The sequence below is a fragment of the Dunckerocampus dactyliophorus genome, chromosome 3, assembly GCF_027744805.1.
Source record: "Dunckerocampus dactyliophorus isolate RoL2022-P2 chromosome 3, RoL_Ddac_1.1, whole genome shotgun sequence".
NCBI classification, from domain to species: Eukaryota; Metazoa; Chordata; class Actinopteri; order Syngnathiformes; family Syngnathidae; genus Dunckerocampus; species Dunckerocampus dactyliophorus.
Genome location: NC_072821.1, coordinates 32,595,968 through 32,615,907, shown reverse-complemented (window position 1 = coordinate 32,615,907; position 19,940 = coordinate 32,595,968). Strand labels below are relative to the sequence as shown.

The 19,940-nt window shown below is 43.2% G+C and overlaps 1 protein-coding gene across 7 annotated transcripts; it reads left to right on the top strand.

Annotated features, from left to right (window-relative positions):
- The first annotated feature begins 2,082 nt into the window (after positions 1-2,082).
- Positions 2,083-19,004, top strand: bdnf (brain-derived neurotrophic factor). Of its 7 annotated transcripts, none has more exons than XM_054771691.1 (3): positions 2,887-3,203; positions 7,683-7,725; positions 14,483-19,004. In XM_054771691.1, exons 2-3 carry the CDS (start codon positions 7,708-7,710, stop codon positions 15,317-15,319), a joined length of 855 nt encoding a protein of 284 aa, XP_054627666.1. In that variant the 5' UTR covers positions 2,887-3,203; positions 7,683-7,707; the 3' UTR covers positions 15,320-19,004. The 7 variants fall into 7 exon arrangements, with proteins under 7 accessions (XP_054627667.1, XP_054627664.1, XP_054627666.1 ...); XM_054771690.1 differs by having other exon boundaries at positions 7,680-7,725; XM_054771692.1 differs by lacking the exons at positions 2,887-3,203; positions 7,683-7,725 and adding an exon at positions 2,083-2,420.
- Positions 19,005-19,940: the final 936 nt, after the last annotated feature.

Sequence of the window (19,940 nt, the reverse complement as noted above, 5' to 3'; positions counted from 1 at the left end):
TGAAATGTGGAACTTGAGTCTTCATTGAGCACCCATCAGTCAGTGAAACGTGATAGTCGAGTCTGATTTCTGATTTTGAGTATGATTTCCGTCCTGTATCCTGCATAGCGTGTTGCTGCTACCGGAACCAGATTTTTTGAGTCTTTGTCGAGTAGCCGTGAGTCAGTGAAAGTTGAGTCTTCGTCGAAACCCATAAATCAGTGAAACTCGAGTCTTCGTCGTGCATCCATGAGTCAGCGAAACTCTAATCTGCATCAAGCACCCATGAGTCAGAGAACTTGTTTCTGTCAAGGAGCCGTAACTCCGTGAAACTCGAGTTTTCCTTCAGTACCCACAAGTCAGTGAAACTTGAGTCTTTTGTCAAACCATGAGTCAGTGGAACTCAAGTCTTTTTTGAGTACCCGCTAGAAAGTGAAACTTGAGCCTTTGTCAAGCACCGATGAGTCAGTGAAACTCGAGTCTTCCTTGACTATTGTGAGTTAATGAAACTTGATCTTTGTCAACCCACGAGTCAGTGAAACTTCAGTCTTTGTCTACCCCCGGTGAGTCGGTCTAACTCGATTCTTTATCGAGCACCCATGACTCACTGAAACTTGAGTCTTCATCACACAGCCGTGAGTCAGTGAAACACACGTGTTTGTCAATCCATGAGTCAATGAAACAGTCTTCGTCAAGCACTCATGAGTCAGTACAACTCGAGTATTTGTCAAACACCTGTGACTACCCGTCAGTGAGTGAAATTTGAGCATCTGTCAATCCATGAGTCAGTGAAACTCTAGTGCTTCTTGGGTTCCCGTGAGTCGGTGAAACTGGAGTATTTGTCCAGCACCTGTGCGTCAGTACATCTCGAGTAGTTATCCAACACCTGTGAGTACCCGTCAGTGAGTGAAACTTCAGCGTCAATGCATGAATCAGGGAATCTCGAGTCTTCCTTGAGTACCCGTGAGTCAGTGAAACTTGAGTTTTTTTCAACCTATAAGTAAGTGAAAATCAAGTCTTTGTCGAGTAGCCGTGAGTCAGTGAAATTTGAAACGCGAGTTTTCATCAAATACCCGTGAGTTAGTGAAACTCGGGTCTGTGTCAAGCCGTGAGTCAGTGACACTCAAGTCTGCGTTGAGCACCTGTGAGTCAGCGAGACCCACGAGTAAGTGAAACTTGGGTCTTCATCAAGTACTCATGAGTCAGTACAGCTCAAGTATTTGTCCATCACCTGTGAGTCAGTGAAACTCGAGTCCTCATCAAGCGCCCATGAGTCAGTGAAACTCGAACGAACTTGTCTTGTCAAGTCTGTGATGTAGCTCTGGCAGGAAGGGGAAAGGTCGATTTGAGTCAAGGAGCTGATCTGTTGCTTTTTCCTGATACATTCATACAAACACAGTTTGAGTAACAGTTGCACAATTCGGTAAAAGAAAAAAAACGTGAGTTTTGAACGACTCGTTATGACTCGCACATCTCTACTCAGAATGCCTTGTTTGTGACAAAAATGACTTGTCACATTGTCGCTAATATTGTCGCTTGTTCCAGCATATAGAGCACCAGCACGATGCAGTGTGATTTCCTCCAACTAAAAACAGCACCAAAAAAGTCATTGAAGGCACTTTTTGATTACACACTCTTTAAGAAAGTTTTGCATGCTGGCATGGAGTCAGGCAAGTCTCACCTATTACTCATGTTGCTTAGTACATTTGGGGCATGGCTTGCGAGCACAGCGCCTCGTCACTGCATAACAATCAGATGGCTCAGTGTTGGTTGGCACTGCAACTGATGGAATTTTACTGAAAATTCAGCCTTGCAACTCACCCCAAAAGTATCATTGTGTGGTTTAAACCTGTCATGGGGGGCGAGAGGAGAGGGGCTCACTTCATATGTGTAGTAGTATGCAACAAGTTCTGCGAGAACTATAGGGGCGCTACCCGGTGATGGGTTCGCGTACTTGCAAAATAAAATCGGAAATAAACGTATGCGTGTAGACCCCCACCCCCCACCCCCAGTCAGGAACTAGTCTCCCCACCACCACCACCTCCACCATAAAGTTGCCTGCTCGCTGTGGCTTATTTCAATCACGTAAGAGCCCCCCTATAATGGCGTTGTCCGGGCGAGGGTGTTACGGCTGTGTGTATGTGCGAGCTTTCTCTGACAAGTCGGGCTTCTTGTTGATTATTTGCCTTTTCTTGTAGAGGCACCAAGGTTTTTTTTAGCGTGCGTGTGTGCATAAGAGAGTTTAAAGCACGGCGTTATTGCAAAACGGGGTTATTAGATTCATAAGTCAGCCAAGTGGTGGGCGATCCACTGAGCATCAGCAGAAGTTCTCGTATGATGACTTGAAACAAGACACATTACCTACCAGCATCTGTTGGAGTGAGTGGATATTAAGACACTTCTATCTCCAGGACTGCGTACAGGGGGGGTGGAAAAAAATGGTAAGTCTTTTGGAAACACACACACACACACACACACACACACAGCATTCTAAGCGCACAAAGTCAACTATAGCGAGTGTGTGTGTGGAAGGCTGATGTTGACAAAGATTGTGTGGCATTTTTTTTGGGGGGGAGTGGGGGGTACACTGAGGCAGGTAAGGAAATAATGTGACATTGGGGGGGTGCATGTGGCGTGTCATGTCATGTCATGCATGTCGGCTGCGGGTAGGGGTTATATACATTATTATACGAGCATGTATTTTTTTTCTCGTAAAGAGGAATCGTTATCTGGAAGCGAAATGTCCAAGCAATATTAAATATTAATAAGGCAAGAGAAGGGGGGTGGACGAGAGAGAGGGGGGCGGGGGTCGGGGGGGGGGGACAATACACGTGACAAGAGCGGGGGGTGGGGGGGAAAGTGTGCACTCATCAACAAAAGTATCCAGATATTTGCCTTGATGCCGTGTGATGCTTTCAGCACATTGGACAGAGGCACCACAGCCGTGCATGGACTAAAAGCACGCGCAGTGCTGGGATTGTTTTTCCAACTTTTGGTAAGCCTTATTCTCAGAGATTTTTTTTTTTTTCCAAAAGCACCTTGTCAAAGTTGTAACGATTTTTTGCACCGCTGCACAGTACCTTTAAGCCCCCCCCTCCTCTCCTCCTACCCACACACACACACACACACACACACACACACACTGCGTTTTAAACTTTGGGACATGCAAGCGTCGGTCGCGGAGATCTAACCACTGCACATAGTGGTTGTCAGCCCTTGTGAAGGTAAGAGCACATTCCGTTGTTGGCATGTCTTTGCTTTTTTTATTATTATTTTTTTAAAACATAAAAAATGAGATGCGTTTAGAAACGAAGCCTTCTTGGAGTTTCCGAAGCTGCCGTGCTGCAACACAATGTGCGTAATGGTTGCGTTGTGCCTCATCATTGCTCCCAATATGGAAACTGCAGTGCACGATGCAACTGGAGGGGTGTGCGTGTAATAATAGTCATGATAATAATCATTATAATATTAATCATAATAAGAATAATAATGCATGTGCCGCTGCCATCTTTGTGTGTGTGTGTGTGTGTGTGTGTGTGTGTGTGTGTGTGTGCTTATTTGTCCTCTTTGGTGTGCTGCATTCACGGTTTGCCTTGCTGTCTGTGGATTGTGTTATCGACCAAAAATAGCCCTACTCTTTACCCCCCCCCCCGCCCCTCCTTCTCCCCCTTCCTCACCCCCTCCCGTCATCGCCATCAAATCACTTGTGTGTGTGCGTGTGTGTGTGTGTGTGTTTTTACTACAACCGTTCCACGATTTCATTCATAAGGTGCTTTTCGCTTCACCTGCACCCCCTCCATCCACCCCCCCCCTCCATTTTCCCCCCGTCAGAGCCAACCACAGGCTGCAAAAATACATATGAACCCATATTAATTCATTAGAAATGTCTTTCGAAATCGAAAATAAATTGTTAGAATACATATGGGCGTGCCCCCCCCCCCAGTCCGTCTTTGACAGACGTAGATGGAGACGCAAGCCTTTTTTTTTTTTTTTACAAATAAGGTGTGAATTAATGATTGCTTTATTATTTCGCGCTCACAAAATCATCATCGTTTTTTGATAAGCGTCCCCCTCTCTCTCTCTCTCTCTCTCTCTCTATCTCTCTTTCTCTCTCTCTCTGTCTCCATCTCTTCTTTTTTTTCCTCCTCCTCCTCCTCCTCCTCCTAGATGTTCTCTCCAAGACGTTTTAATCTTTCACACCATAAAAAAATGAGTCCGGACAACGAATTTCTTGTTTTAATCGTGCGCGTTAATCCTTATTGCATTTTTATAATGCAACGTCACGTTTTGCGTTTATTAATGAGCATCAAGCGTAAGACGATCGATTGTTATTTATTTAGAAAATGTGCCCCTTTCATTTTTTGTCTGCATTTTAATTTACTTTTTTTATGTCCACATTGCAATATTTTTTATTTTATTTTTTTCGTGGGATTATGGCGTGGGCGTGGGCGTGTTGGGAGGAGGGATGAGCGGAGGCGGGTTAGGAGGGGTCTGTGGGGTGGCACGACACACTTTGTATGTATGAGGGGGGTTTTTTATAGCACTTTTCTGCAATGTACGTCAGCGGATCAGTCCATAAATGGGGCTGCGCGCGCGTGTGTGCGGGGCGTGCGTGCGCGTGCACTGAGAATCTCCCCTCTCTCTCTCTCTTTCCGTCTCTGCAGAGTTGTGGTGGGCGTGAATAACAAAGCTGCTGCAAAATTCACATGACAAAAAAAGTCTATTTTAATTTCCGTTTCAATTAATTATTACGCCATTTTTGTAATCTATATTTTAATATTTATACCCAAAAATATTTCCTTCCTAATTGATTTAATCGCGTCCTTCTCCTGCCTTCGTCATAACGTCCGCGCATATCAATTATAAATAGGCTATCGATTATTTGGGGCTGAACCTTGTCACGGTATATTTAGAGCACGCGCCACCGCCGCTGCTTTGAGTCACCACCGTCATCACCTTCATCACCGTCACCTTCATCCAATTAACAGGCTTGTTTAAACAAGTTCTGGCGGGGGGGGGGCAGGGGCGGCGGCGTGGCTCCGGCAGTCGTCACGTCTCTGCGGTTCTTATAGGCAAGTGTTTTTTTTTTATGATTTTGGACCAAAAACGCAACTTCTCACCATATCCTCACTAGGGCTGGGCGATACTGGCCATTTTTTGTGCCGATCCGATACCAAGAAGGGCCAGCTTGGTTACTGACACTTTTTTTCTTCACATTTTTCAAGATCATTTCATGATTTGGGGGGGTTGGGGGGTGGCCTTTAATTTAATCACAATAAAAACCCAGCACATAATTTGAAAATATATTAATGCAACAAAATAATACAAACATCCCCCTTTATTACACGTGATTGTGTAAGCAAAATACAATGAATAGTGCAAAATAACTAAATAACCAACGCAGCAAGAAAACACTGAAAACTGGAAAATATCAATCCCATACGATACCACCCTTGATATCGCTATTTGAATGGATCCGCCCACTTCCTACTTCTCGTATAAAACGTCTCCTTCCTGGATATTCGCGATAATCGATCGGCGATGATTGCATTGCGTGGATGGATGTGTCACACGTAAAGCTGGCATATTTTGGTGCTTTTGGAGTCCACTGGTGGCGCAACGCATGCGTGTTCCGTCAGCGGGTGTGCCATGCAAAGGTTATCGATGCTGTGCTGATATTGGCTTGGCGAGGAGGGGGGTGACGAGGAGGAGGAGGAGGGAGAAGAAGGCCGAGCAAAAAGACAGAGAGAGAGCCTTAATGGGTCGGAGTGTGATTCAAATAAGTGAGGAAGGAGATATTGATGACTGGCTGATGATGATGATGACAACAAAGGTTCCTGTCATCATGATTCGGTGGAAGGGCCTGAGTTTACCTGTTTAAGAGGCGTCACAGGCGCACCCCCCCCCCCCCCCCCCCGCGCCCGTTTGACGTCATCTAACCTTATACAAAGTGTTTTCTCAGCGCTGCTTGAGGAGGGGCGCCACTTCCACTTTGATGCAAGTGCTCTCATCTCCTTCCTTTATCCCCGGCGAAGATGACAATTTCGCCAAATGTCACCCCCCCCCAACCCCCAACCCCCACCGTCGCCACGTTACGCAGTTCCTGTCTGGACACCAAGCTTCCGCTGAGTGAATAAAGCCAGACTGTGCAGAAGAGAGAAGTTTAAATGCAAATCACACGTGGCTGGATTAAAACCTGAGCCATGTTTAACACCCCCACCCCCACCCCACCTTGTAAGGACAAAAGACGTTCATCCATACCGCCTCAGACAGTTTGAAGTCATTGTTCCCGGGAAATCTTAAACCTGTAGAAATCGAACACCTCGGCGCGGATGAAACGGCGGCTTGGTTTTCAGGACTTGCTTTAACGCAGGCCTCAAACACCGCCCCCTCCCCTCCCCGTTTATCACACATTATTTTGACTCCATTCAGAAAAGCAGCCCCTAAGCGAGTGTTGTTGTTGTTCGCTCTCTCTATCTAATGAGATGGAAAGCCATTTATTTATGAATCGCTTGTTTGGAACAGAGCCTCTTGTGCAGTGTGTCCTTCTTCTTCTTTCTTCTTTCTTTTTTTTTTTTTTTTTGGTCCTGTGATTGCTGATGCAACTCTTTGTCATCCAGAGTTCGCCCTCACCTCCTGTGGGCCTTCGGGGAGGGCTATATCTATCTTGGCATGTCCCCGGGTGTGTTGGAGGTGGGATTGACTCATTAGGCAGGTGCGAGCATCCACTCCCATACATGCCAAACAGGAGCATGTAGGGAGGAATGATGATGCTAGCCATAGAGCAAACACGTCTTTGCGCTGCCAAGTCAGGATATTGGTGACTGGTATCGAGGGTAGTGTCAGTGTCGGGTGGAGATTGCTGTTTTTCAGTTGTCGTCTATGTTTATTTTGAGAAATATCCGTTTTTTGGGGTTGTGTTGTCCATATTGTTATAGTTATGTATTGCGTACAAACACAGGGAATACGTTTTTGGACTGTTGGACACAGGAGGGCTTTAAAATATTTCAACAAGAGCTTTTGTTGACTTATTTTGCATACAATAAAAGATAAAATAATATGATTGTGTTGATCATGCCTAGGGGCGTAACGGTTGCATCGGGAAGCGTAAAAACCTGATAGGGAATAGTCAAAAGTGGGGGCGGGGGCGTTATTTTGTTGATTTTTTTTATTGTCTATATTGTATTGGCAATTTTTTCACCAACAATTGTGTCAGTAAAAATATAAATATTTTTGTTTGCTTAAAATCTCTCTCTTAAAAGGGAAAATCGTTTAGAAAAAAAATGCAAGTAAAAATCGGCATACTGTAAGATGGTCCGGCATTTTCTTGGTATCAGATCGATACCAAATTGTGCAGTATCGCCCACTCCCAATCAGGATTGCATTTTGTCAGCAAGCTGCACGAATTCCTTGAATCTTGTTAGAATAACCCATAAAAGATGCTTGTACTTGTACTTTGTAGTGTGTGTGTGTGTCTGCGTGTGTGTGTCTGCGTGTGTGTGTCTGCGTGTGTGTTTTAAGGCAGTTGTCATTAAGTTCATCCCTTTGTTCGCCTCCTTGCTTGTCTTATTTTAGACGATTTACGCATTCACGACTAAGGATAGTGCTGCCTGCGAATGAATTATTGAATGCACGTTTTTATGTTGCACGTCTCCGCATTGGGTCACGACGTGCGCTCTGACGCACAACCCCCCCTCAAGAAGAAGAAGAAGAAGAATAAGAAGGAGCATGATGCCACCATGTTTGGTGAGCACAACGCGGAAGCACACACACACACACACACACACACACACACACACACACATATGTATATATATATATATATATATATATATATATATAGTCCATAAATCTATATATTGTCAGACATAATGGTGTGGGTGCGGAAATAAGAGATGCGCACTAATAGTTCCGCCTCGGGGTTGTGTTGAAACAGGAGTTGGCGGCGAGCAGGTCACATGTTGCAGCGTCATCGTGTAGTAAAGTTGCTCGACTTCCACACAGGCTCCTCATTCCGAGCTCCACAGCCTCGCTTGTCTTGTCTTCATCCGCCGGGCTCCTCCTCTTCTTCTTCCTCCTCCTCCCTCTCCTCCTACTCCTCCTCCTCCCGCTGCTGCTGCTGCTGCAGCGGCATGCACGCAGGCGACAAGCCGGCTTCCACACACCATCTCCACCGGAGCCGTCCAGCCATGGGAGTGCATGACCTCATCCATGCAATTTCCACCATCAATAATTTAATCTATTTGCTGCAAACCTGAAGAGATCGTCCCCCGACGCTTGTCAAGGGAGAGCGCAGCGAGGGAAAAAGTATCGCTTAAAAAAAAAAAAGTCCAAATAAATTACTCAGGGAGTTTGTCCAGGACATCCCAGATGACACTGTCCTGTTGAATGGTCTGTTTTTACGACTGGGCAGCATAAGGTATGTTTCTCCCGCAATTTGAACTTGGTTTGAGGGGAAAAAAAGTTTTATGTCTTCTTAAAGTCTTAATAATAAAACAAAAACGTATTATGTTGATGTGTTTCCAAAAATAATATGTTTGAATATTATCATATTTAACAAAAAACGCACTCAGCGACCTCTCTTTTGCGCGTTAATCACATTTTAAACACGTTGTTCATCTATATTTAGTCCAAAATGCTGCGATGGGCTCATCACTCATTAAGACTTTATGGGGAAACCCGAGACCCAAGCTACACTTTAGTCTACTTCTTCCTCGGTGTTGAGTGTGCATTGCATGTGTTCGAATTACTAACGCGCAACTATCTATCTAGTTTCTTTGGAGGGAACTCGCTCCAAGGGCTGCAGGCATCAGTTTAACACGGTCTCAGGCGCCATCTAGTGTACAAAGGTGGAAACTGCAGTGCCCCAATTTGCAAGTGCAATGTGATTTGGGTCATTTCTGGGTCGTTTTGGGTTGGTCTGAGAATGTTGTATCGAGCAGGGTTGATTCCCTTGGGTAATGCTTGGCTTCAGTGGGTTAGGATCGGCCCGGGTGATGTTCTGGTGATGCTCTTGTATAACTAAATGTGCTCTGAAATGGTGTCAAACAGACCTCAAGTGCGCATTGACAACTTGATTTGCTTGAGGGGCGACCTAAATGTATTTTTTTAAATGTTATTATAGCTCAACATTTGGCATTGTGGTTCTGAGCCCGTTGGACGTGATCTAACATGTTGCTCAGTAAACACTTGGTTTGAGGATGTGAACAAAGGAGGAATGGTAACCACAGATCACACTTTTATCTCTGATGTTGAAGTTTTCCGATGGAGAAAAGGTAATAATGCGTATTAAAGTTGGGATACATTAGTCCTTTGATGCGCAATAGAAACTTTTCATCATCTGTCATATAAGGTATGTATGACTATAATCCCCACCTGGCACAAAGAATACATGTGCGGCTAAGTTACATACGGCAGCTATGCGCACAAAGCAGATGAACAGGTGGTCATCTGGCCTGTGTGTGATGTGTGTGTGTGTGTGTGTGTGTGTGTGATGTGTGTGTATGTGGACGTCAGAGAGTCCACGCACTCACCTGCTCGCATTGTTCTTTGTGCTTCATGCTTAAGGTGTGTCGCCATGAATAAAAACATGTTTGAGCAATGCTTATCGAGGCCTTTGTGTCCACTCTGTTTAATCGGTCATGAGTCAGATGGATGGGTAGATGAGTAGAAAGATAAATAGATGGCCACATGGATAGGCAGATATGGATAGATCGATGGATGGATGGATGAATGATAGATGGGTGGTTACATAAAAACAGATAAATGGTTAGCTAGATGGACGGACGGATGGATTGATAGATGGTGGATGGATTGACAGACTGACAAATGGATGGATGGATAGATAAAAACAGATAGATGGATGGATGGATAGATAGCTAAATGGATGGACAGACGAATGGATAGATGATGGATAGATGGTCGGATGGATGGATGGGTATTTCGATAGATAGCTAGATGGACAGACGGGTATATGGATGGACAGATGGATAGATTGCTAACTTATGGATTGATAGATGGATGTACAGATGGTTGAATGGATGAATGGGTAGATCAGCAGATAGCTAGATGGACTGATGGACACATAGATCAATAGATAGATGGTGGATAGATGGACGGACGGACAACCGTACGGATGTATAGAAAGAGAGATGGATGGATGTATTGATCAATAGATGGACGGACGGATAGAAGGATAGACAGACTGATAGACTGATGATGACAGGATGAATGGATAGATTGACATATCTCTATTTGCATGGATGGATCGATAGATGATGGATAGATGGACGACCAGATGAATGGCTAGACTGATGGACGGTAGATCGACAGATAGATGGATGGACGAACTGATAGATAGATAGACTGATAGATAGATGGATAGATTTTTAAAAATGATAGATTGGTAGACTGATATATAGATATTTGGATGGACGGATGAATGGAATCATGGTTGATGGATGGATGGACGGCTGATGGATTGATAGATGGATGAATGGCTGATAGACTGATTGATAGATGGATGGATGACTGATAGATTGACAGATAGGTGGATGGATGTTTAGATAGACGGACGGGAAAGAACGGATGGTTCTCGGAGTATGTGATGACTCAGAGTTAATTATCTGACAGGAATCAATAGCGTTCGTGTTTGAATCAAGGTACAGCCGAGATCCACCCCTCTAGAACGCGCGGATCCTTCCGTTCTTCGCATTGTTAACACACGAAGACATGCTTTCTTTTTTTCCCTCTATCCTGCGGTGCACGTCTTGTATAACTCTCAGCCCGGTACCGCAGCAATGAAATGATTCATTGGCTTTATTGCATTTTAACAGGATGTTGATTGAGAACATAAGCCGTATTGATCGCCCTGATGGAAACAGGAAATCACAGAGATATAAATAAAATCATTTGTTGTTCCCCGTGTGAGGATACCCGGGGGAACTGCATGCAATTACACACTGTTGAGTGGCATTACCCCCAGCAACCTCCTCCCCTCCGTTCTCTCCCCAGTGGAGACCTGGAAGAGACGTCATCTGTGGTTGTTTTTGCTGCGAAATGACGCTGCCGCTCTCTCCGCCCCCCCTGCTACTGCAATATTACCCCTGTGGTCTGTTACGGAAGATGCAGCACTTTGTCTGCACCATTTCCAGCATGACGTTTGACGCCGTTTGACAGTAATGAGCCCTCTCCCTTCATTTCCTTAATGTGGAAGTGGAACCATTTGTGCGCAGTGCTGAGAATAATATCAGCCTAAATGCATCCTACACGCTAACGCTTGTGACTGGCATCGATCCTGTAAACCGACATGATATTCTGTGCTGGGAAGGCCCACTGATTGGAATCCAAACAATAATGAGGGGTTAATCTGTGTGGTTTAGCATATAATTAGCTTTCATGAGTATGGATTTGCTCTTTACGCCGTCCTTTGTCCTTATTGTGGTTTTAATTGGTGAGAGGGAAAAATACCCACAATCTCTTGGCAAGCCGGCCCCTCCCTGCACGTCCTCCCCCAAACCCAGTCACACATTGTGGAGAAGCGCGTCACCGAGCTTGGGGAATGAGTGGCTCATTAAGAAGAAGGATGTGATATTCTGAATAGACTGTGAGACTCCCAGCACATCTATTTTTAGAGTGGATATCTCTATGGCAGTCACCGTCATGTTGGTTAATTGCAGCCCCAGACACCAATTAAGAAGGAAACAAATGCTTTTAAGACAGGGTTTGCTCCTTCTTTACGGTAAAGGTTCCTTGCGTCCACTCTCAGTAGAGACAGTGTGTGTGTGTGTGTGTGTGTGTGTGTGTGTGTGTTTGCTCACTGCGTTTTCCTGCATCAGGTTGAGACATGCACAATGCAGTCAAAGCCTCGATCAGGTTTTGTTTTTGAAAGGATTCCCTGTGGAAAAAAGGTCGTCGGGTACCCGCCATTTTGACGAAGACGCACTTTTGGAGTCGCACCTTGCAGGGTTTATCGGTGAAAAGACCAACACTTTCCAGGGTCCCTCCCGTTTTCCCCGGGACACTACACTAGTTTGCCCTTCTTTCCGAGCACCCTCACATTTTTATAGCCTCTCGGATTTTTCCCAGGGAGAGTGCGGAGGGGTGTTGGTGGAAATACCTGAGGAAGACCACGTCTTCCCTTATTTTCTCTTATTTTTCTTGAAAATTCCTCAAATTGTCATATGGAAATTTTGACATGTATGCTCCTGTTTTCACCAGCACCCTCTCATTTGAATAGTTTCTGGTATTTTTCCTGAACATTCTGGTGAACCACAACATTTTTCCTTATTTTATTTTTATTTTTTTCATTTTCCCCTATTATTTGGGAAAATTTCCATTTTTTCATGTGCTCATGTTGATGTGTTGAGCTCCCGTTTTCTTTTTTTTTTCCTTCTTTCCCAGCGCCCTCCCATATTTTTCCCAGGGCGGGGTGAGGAAGGGAGGGATGATGGTGGAGATACTGGTGGACAACCCCACCTTTCAATATTTTCCATCATTTTGCCTTATTTTTCTGGAAATTTTCCCTTATTTTCATATGGAAATGTTGACAGGTATGCTCCCGTTTCCACCGGCACTCTCATTTCTGGTATCTGGTTTCTGGCATTTTTCCCAGGGGCGGAGGTGATGGTGAAAATTCTGGTGGACCACCACATCTTCCCTTATTAAACCTTATTTTTCTGGAAAATTTCCCTTATTTTTCTATGCAAATGTGGACAGGTATGCTCTTGTTATCGCTGGGAAACTATTGTGTTTTGCCCTTCTTTCCTGACGTCCTCCCGGTATTTTTCCCGGGGCAGAGGTTCAAAGGTTCAAGGGTTCCTTATTTTCCCTAATTTTCTCTTATTTTTCTGGAAATTTTCCATTATTTTCATATGGAAATGTTGACAGGTATGCTTTCGTTTTCAACAGGAAACTGCTGTATTTTGCCCTGCTTTCCCGGCACCCTCCCGTTTTAACAGTTACTCGTATTTGGGGTGGGGGGGGGTTTCTGGTGGACAACTTCATCTTACGTTATTTTCCCTGATTTTTCTGGAGAATGTCCCTTATTTTCATATGCAAATGTTGACAAGTATGCTCTCGTTTTACTGGAAAACTCCCGCATTTTGTACGTTTTTCCTGGAGCCCTCCCGTTTTATTGCTTTCCCGTACTATAACTTTCATGACAAAAAAAAAAAAAGTTCTACGGTTCTGCCGCAGCAGCACAGCTTCCGGTCCATTCGGCACCACTCGGCCAACATCGGCGTAACACATCCTGTGGCCGGTGATGTCAGGCCTTCAAAATAAAAGAAGCACGCCAGTAAAATATAGCAAAATAATGCGGCTGCACCAGAGTGGGCAGTTGTGTCTTTACGCCAGCAGAATTTTCCTTATTTTCCCTCTTTCTCCCTTATTTTTGGGGAAATGTCAAATGTTGACAGGTATGAATAGGGACGGGCGATACTGCAAATTTTGATGTCAACCCCTTACCGAGTACATACAAGGCTAGTATTACCGATACTGATACTTTTTGTTTGAAATTTTTCAAGATCGTTGAATGATTTTGTGAGTTTTGCCTGCTCGTCGGACCCGAACTTGTGCTGCTCCAGTAAGGCCGAAGAGGAGGAAAACGGGAGGGTTGACGCGATTATACATTTTTATCTGGATTTCTATCAACATGTAGTTTATTTTGCAAAAATGAATGATTTCATTATTAATGAGATATATTATGAGATATTACACTTAAACTGTTAACTAATTTACCACACACCACAAACCAAAAGGAGCTTATCAACCCAAATGCCTTCCTCACTCACGGTGCAACCAAACGAAGACATGTGGAGCACACAGTGTAACTGTACCACACGGTCTACCACACCCTTCCCCAACAGGAAGTTACCCAGCATGCCTTGTGGGTTATAACTGAGTCTAAAATTGTTTTGCACGTATATTCGTGTGTCAGTGTTTATTTCAATGCCCGCATGGTCCCTGTGGCGCAGTTCCATCAAGCTACTTGTTGTGTTATTTTTTTGTTGCACCGTGAGTGACGGAGGCATTTGGTTTGATGGCCTCATGTTGCTTTGATTGCTGTGATCTTTTTGTCCTTGGCTCAATAAAGGTTGGGGAAACACCAGCTTATCATATATTGACCTACAGTGGACTATTTTTAGCATGTTTAATGCACAAAATGTATCAGAGAAAGACCCACCGCATCCTTTCATTTTTCTGTATGCAGAAGGTGGGCAAAGGTTGGACACCCCTGCCTATGTAGAGAGTTGTACCGCTATTTTTAACGGAGCTCTCTGATGCTCAGCACGGCTTTTATGAATGGCCGCCAGCAAATAAAAATCAAAGCCGGGGTGATCACAGTTTGCAATGGTTTTGAAAACGCAGACTGAGCACTGCCAATATCAGCGTGATGACAAAAGTCTTTTCAAGCTGCAAATAACAGGGAATCACAATAAATCCGCTCAGTTATTTAACTAGCTCGCTCTCTCCCTTCCCTTTCCCCCTCTTGTCTTGCCAGTTCCACCAGGTTAGAAGAGTGATGACCATCCTGTTCCTTACTATGGTTATTTCATACTTCAGTTGCATGAGAGCCGCGCCCCTGAGAGACGCCCCAGGCATGCAGGGCCATCGGACGGAAGGCTACCTGGGCGCCATCGCCGCCGCCGCCGCCGCCGCCGCAAGAGGCCACGGGACTCCACAGAGCGGCGGGGGGCCGGGCCAGCGTGGGGAGCTGCCCTCGCTCACAGACACCTTTAAGCAGGTGATAGAGGAGCTGCTGGAGGTGGAGGGAGAGGCGGAGGCGGCACAACTGGGACAGGGGGCCGGCGGGGGTCGATCGGCGGCGGCGGCGGCCTCCGACAGCAAGGATGTCGACATGTACAACGCGAGGGTGGTGATCAGCAACCAAGTGCCTTTGGAGCCGCCGTTGCTCTTTCCCCTGGAGGAATACAAAAACTATCTGGACGCCGCGAACATGTCTATGAGGGTGCAGCGACACTCGGATCCCTCGCGGCGTGGAGAGCTCAGCGTGTGTGACAGTATTAGCCAGTGGGTGACAGCTGTGGATAAAAAGACGGCAATAGACATGTCCGGGCAGACAGTTACCGTCATGGAAAAGGTCCCTGTCCCCAATGGCCAACTGAAGCAATACTTTTATGAGACCAAATGCAACCCCATGGGGCACACAAAGGACGGCTGCAGAGGAATAGACAAGCGGCATTATAATTCCCAATGCAGGACAACCCAGTCCTACGTGCGAGCGCTCACCATGGATAGCAAAAAGAAGATTGGCTGGCGCTTTATAAGGATAGACACTTCATGTGTATGCTCTTTGACCATTAAAAGAGGGAGATAGTGTATAACATGTATAGATTTTATTGAAGAGTTTAAAAAGAGAATACAGAGAAAATATCTATTTGTATATATACATAACAGGGTAAATTATTCCGTCAGATGAAAATTTTATGGACTGCATGTAAAAGAAAAAAAAATGAAGTTTATACAGTAAAAGTGATATAACAGTCTATTTATTGAACATATTCATGACCTTGTAAACGATTAAAAAAAATCTGATCAGTCATTTGCGCCCACTTTAAATTGTCACATTCCTCCAAACATTTTCTTTTGCCAAGATTTACAAAATGAAGGAAGAGAAAAAGGGGGAAAAAAAAACAAAACAACAACAACAACAACAGGAATGATGAGTGAGGACAGTTCCATCGTCAAAAGCTTGCATGCTGCTTCAATTGTGAATCCAGAAATTCTCCACTTAACAAAAAACAACAAAAAAAAAAAAATAGGATGCTGACCAAAAAACTTTCCGTTTACATACTCGGCGGAAAACAACTTTCCTCTCAAGTAATTTATCTGTTTACTGTTCTAAACTTCTCAAGGTATAATGTTGGGATTACATACTATGTCAAGGTGCTGTTGTCAAAGCTTTGCTGTTTATTTTTTTATTCCCACCAGAGAAAGATATATATATTAGAAAAGAAATGTATATATATATAATGAGACATGTTTCTGGGTTAATATTATTCATTTTGTATGTTGTGAAGTTGTTTGCAATATTAAACTGAAATATTTGAAGAAATAAAAATGACTATAGGCAACTGAAAAACGAAAAACGATGTTTCACCCCTCCACTTTTAGGTATATGCACGAATACCGCAGCACATAAAACAGACAAAACTCGACCGAGGGAGCAGATAATACAGAGGATGCCCGGATATTTGCAGATTTTTGGTTCAAAAATGTGCATTGTTTTCTCCAAAATAGTTCTTTTCCCGCACAAAACACTTCTCATTCACCCTGCGTCGGTAAGAATAATAATATATACAGTGGATCCCCACACATTTTCCAGTCAGTATTCACGGCCACAAAAATGTGCAGATTTTTGGTCATGAAAGTCATTTTATTTAATTTTTTTGCCGAAAATATTTTTTTTCCACAGAAAACACGCCTCATTCACCCTTAGTCGGTAATTACTTATAAATAAAGTGTTAAAAACTCCACTATTTTTACTTGTTTATGTCTTTATGCTTTAATCGTAATGTTTTTTCGGAAAACGTTGTGATTTCACACTTTATTCGGCGGTACTTGAACGCACCATGCAGTGGCTCCCCGCACATTCGCGATTCAGCATCCACCACCACGCGAATTTGCGGGATTTTCGTCTTGAGATTTCCCACTTTCTTTGGCGGTACTAGAAGGCACCATAGTTGCTGTGAGATGCAAAAGTGAAACCTATATGCAGTAGCTCTGCGCACATTTGCAATTCAGCATTCATGGACACAAAAACATACAGATTTTTTAGTCTTAAAATTTATTTTTAATTTTTTTTTCACCTAACATGTTTTTTTGTTCCTCAGCAGAAAACATATCTCGTTCCCCCTAAGTCGGTAGTCATTTATAAATATGCGATAATACAGGTCAAATATGCAGCATCTTTATGTTTTTATTCTTCACCAATAATGTTTTTCGTCAAGCGTTGAGATTCCACACTTTGTTTGGCGGTACTCGAACGCACCATACTTGCTGTGAGATGTAAAAGTGAAACTAATTTACAGTGGACCCCCGGGCAGTCGCAATTCAGCATCCACGGCCAAGAATTTTGTGGATTTTTAGACATAATTGTTTCTATTCGCCGAAAATATTTCTTTCCCACAGAAAACACATCTCATTCACCCTGTCAGTAATCATTTAGAAATATGAGATAATACAGGCAAAATGTACAGCATGCATGTACCACTGTTTAAAAAAACCACATCTTTATGCATCACAGATGTTTTCGTCAAACGGTGAGATTTCGACTTTGTTTGGTGGTACTTGAACACACCATAGATGCAAAAGTGAAACTTACATTAATATATACAGTACAAAAATATTTTTTTTATGCAGACAAAACACTTCTGAGCCGCCCTAAGTATTTTTCAAGCCCAAAATCATTCAGTGAGTTTCAAAATGTTCACATAAAAGGTTTTGATATCAGCAATAGTGGGAGGGGTGGTGGTTACAGACACAACAAGAGAGCAACAGGAAGGAGGGAGACAAAAGAGACAACCAAATTTTTAGTCAAGAATTTATTTTTTTAAGCATATTTAGTCCAAAAATAGGCAGTTTGGTTCCCACAGAAAACATCTTATTTTGACAATTATGTGATAATTCAGGTAAAGCATACAGCATACATGTGCCACTGTTAAAAAAAACAAACCATTTTTACATGTTTATGTCTTTATTCTTCACTGATAATGTTTTTTCGTCAAATTTTTAAAAACGAAAAAAAAACTACAGCAAAAATGGAAAAAAGGACAGCAATCTTATGAGAATAAAAACCAAATATTAAGAGAATAAAGTCATAATATTGAGAGAAAAAAAATACATAAATGTAAATATTACAGGTGAAAGTCAAATTTTTCTTCAACAGTCGAGAAAAACAAACAAAACAAAGAATAAAGTTGCAATTTTAGCAACTTTAGGTTGGGTAAAAGTTACAACGTTAACGACAATAAAGTCCAAATATTATGAGAATAAAGACATAACGTTAAGAGATAAAAATGTACATATGAGAACAAAGTTGAAATATTTGTTTAAAAAATAATAATAAAAATGGGAAAAAATGGGAAAACGAGCAAAAATAGAGTAACATTAAAAAAGTGAATTCATCCTATAATATGCATGTCACCGAAAACACAAAACTGACATGCAGGCTCTTTTTTTTCCCTTGAAATATACAAAAAACATCTCAGCGTAGCTGCATGGCTTGGTTTAGAAAATTAGATTTTTCAGTATGAATACTTTTTCCAACTTCAAACATTTTGACACCCCACCATTACAACCCGAAAAAGTCGCTATATTTGTCGCTCCGATCCCTCCTGCCACGTTTTCTTATTCTCTGGCAGACCAGGTGCGGATGAGGTGTGGTGTCAAGCGGGGTTACGATGCCACCTAACTGTAAAGGGTTGTAACAACAAACTACACAGACAGTCCCGTTATAATGTGTGTTTTTTCTATGCATTTGTGACGGTCCAACTTTATTTGTGGCGAGCCGCAAAAAATCAAGGGTACTTGCAGTCGTTCCCAGATGTTGACAGTTAAACGTCTGCACATGCAAGTGTGGACTCGTGCGAGCAGGCAATGGTTTCTCTTCAAACATGCCGGAAGGCTTCACCCACCCGTACGTCTTTGTGCTTTAAAACCAACAGCTGACGACTCGTAAATCCTGTCGTGAAGTCTTCGACAAAAGAGCCGTCATCCGACACAAAGATCTGAAGAAAAACCCCGACTTGTGTTTGGGTTGAAAGGTTGCGACATCTTCGTTCCCTTCGGTTTGTTTTCTTTCAAAGAGTCAGACAAAGGAACGCTCTAAGAACTAAGAAAAATAACGAAAAAGCCTCAAGAAAGGTGCCATGTTTGTGTTGCATGTGATACATTCTTGCAGGTAAGTTTGGGTTTTTGCAATTTGGGAAACAAGCTGCTCAAACACGCTGCTGCAGAGGAAGAAGCAGCAGAGAAAGGATGTTCTACTTTCCCCACCAGGAACCAGGTGTTCATCTTGTGCCAAAAGGTGAGGACTGATTCATGCCACCACTCAGAATTACATACAAACATACATTACAGTGGATCCCCGCAAATCCCCTTCGAAAACAGACTTTTTTCCCCACACTTCTCATTTACCATAAGTCCGTAACAATGTATAAATATGCGATAATACAGGTGCGGCTGTTGTAATTGCAGTGGAACCTTGGTGAGCGTCGTTAATTCATTCCAGAAGGCCTGATTTGAACTGAAACGGACGCTAACCGAATAAGGAATAATGTAAATCCAGTTTGTCCGTTTCAGAAAGCCAAAACGTTAGCGCAAAACACATTTTTTTTAGTTTTACAGTTCTAGTTTGACATGTAGAAACGACTTCCAAGTGCATGTACTGTAAATGACAAAAGAAAGGGATAAATAAACATTTAAGTTTGCGTGACCTTCATCGAAGACGTGATTCTTGGCGTGGCTGAAAACAGGAAGGTGGTGGTGGTTGATCTCGTTGCCACATCGCGTCTTTGGGGAGCAGTCACGTCTTCAGTGAAGGTAAAAGTAACCTTAAATGTTCATTTATACCTTTCATTCCCCATTTGTATGCATTTAGAATTGTTTTATGCACGTAAAACCATAAAAACATGTTTGTGTTAACATTTTTCGGTCCCTCGCTGATGACATCATAGACGAGCGACGTAACTTAGTCGCTTACGGTTCCGGTTTCCATCTTGTTTAGCCAGCTAATAGGATGCTAACAAGTGAGGACGTTTTGTGATTGAAAAAAATACATTAGCAACACAGTTGGACACCGGCAGGGTATTAACAATGCAGCTAAAATTGAGAAAAAAGCAAAATTGTGGTGTAAATTTTAACCGTTAACCGAAAAACACGTTAACCTGGGAAGACGCTAACTGAGGTTCCACTATATTAGATTAGATTCAGCTCTA

Bases quoted from the DNA above. Each gene is read 5' to 3' on its own strand.
- bdnf (XM_054771689.1), top strand. From the start codon at position 2,879: ATGCCGTGTGATGCTTTCAGCACATTGGACAGAGGCACCACAGCCGTG. The intron at 2,975-14,482 runs GTAAGCCTTATT...TTGTCTTGCCAG, and splicing joins GATTGTTTTTCCAACTTTTG to TTCCACCAGGTTAGAAGAGT.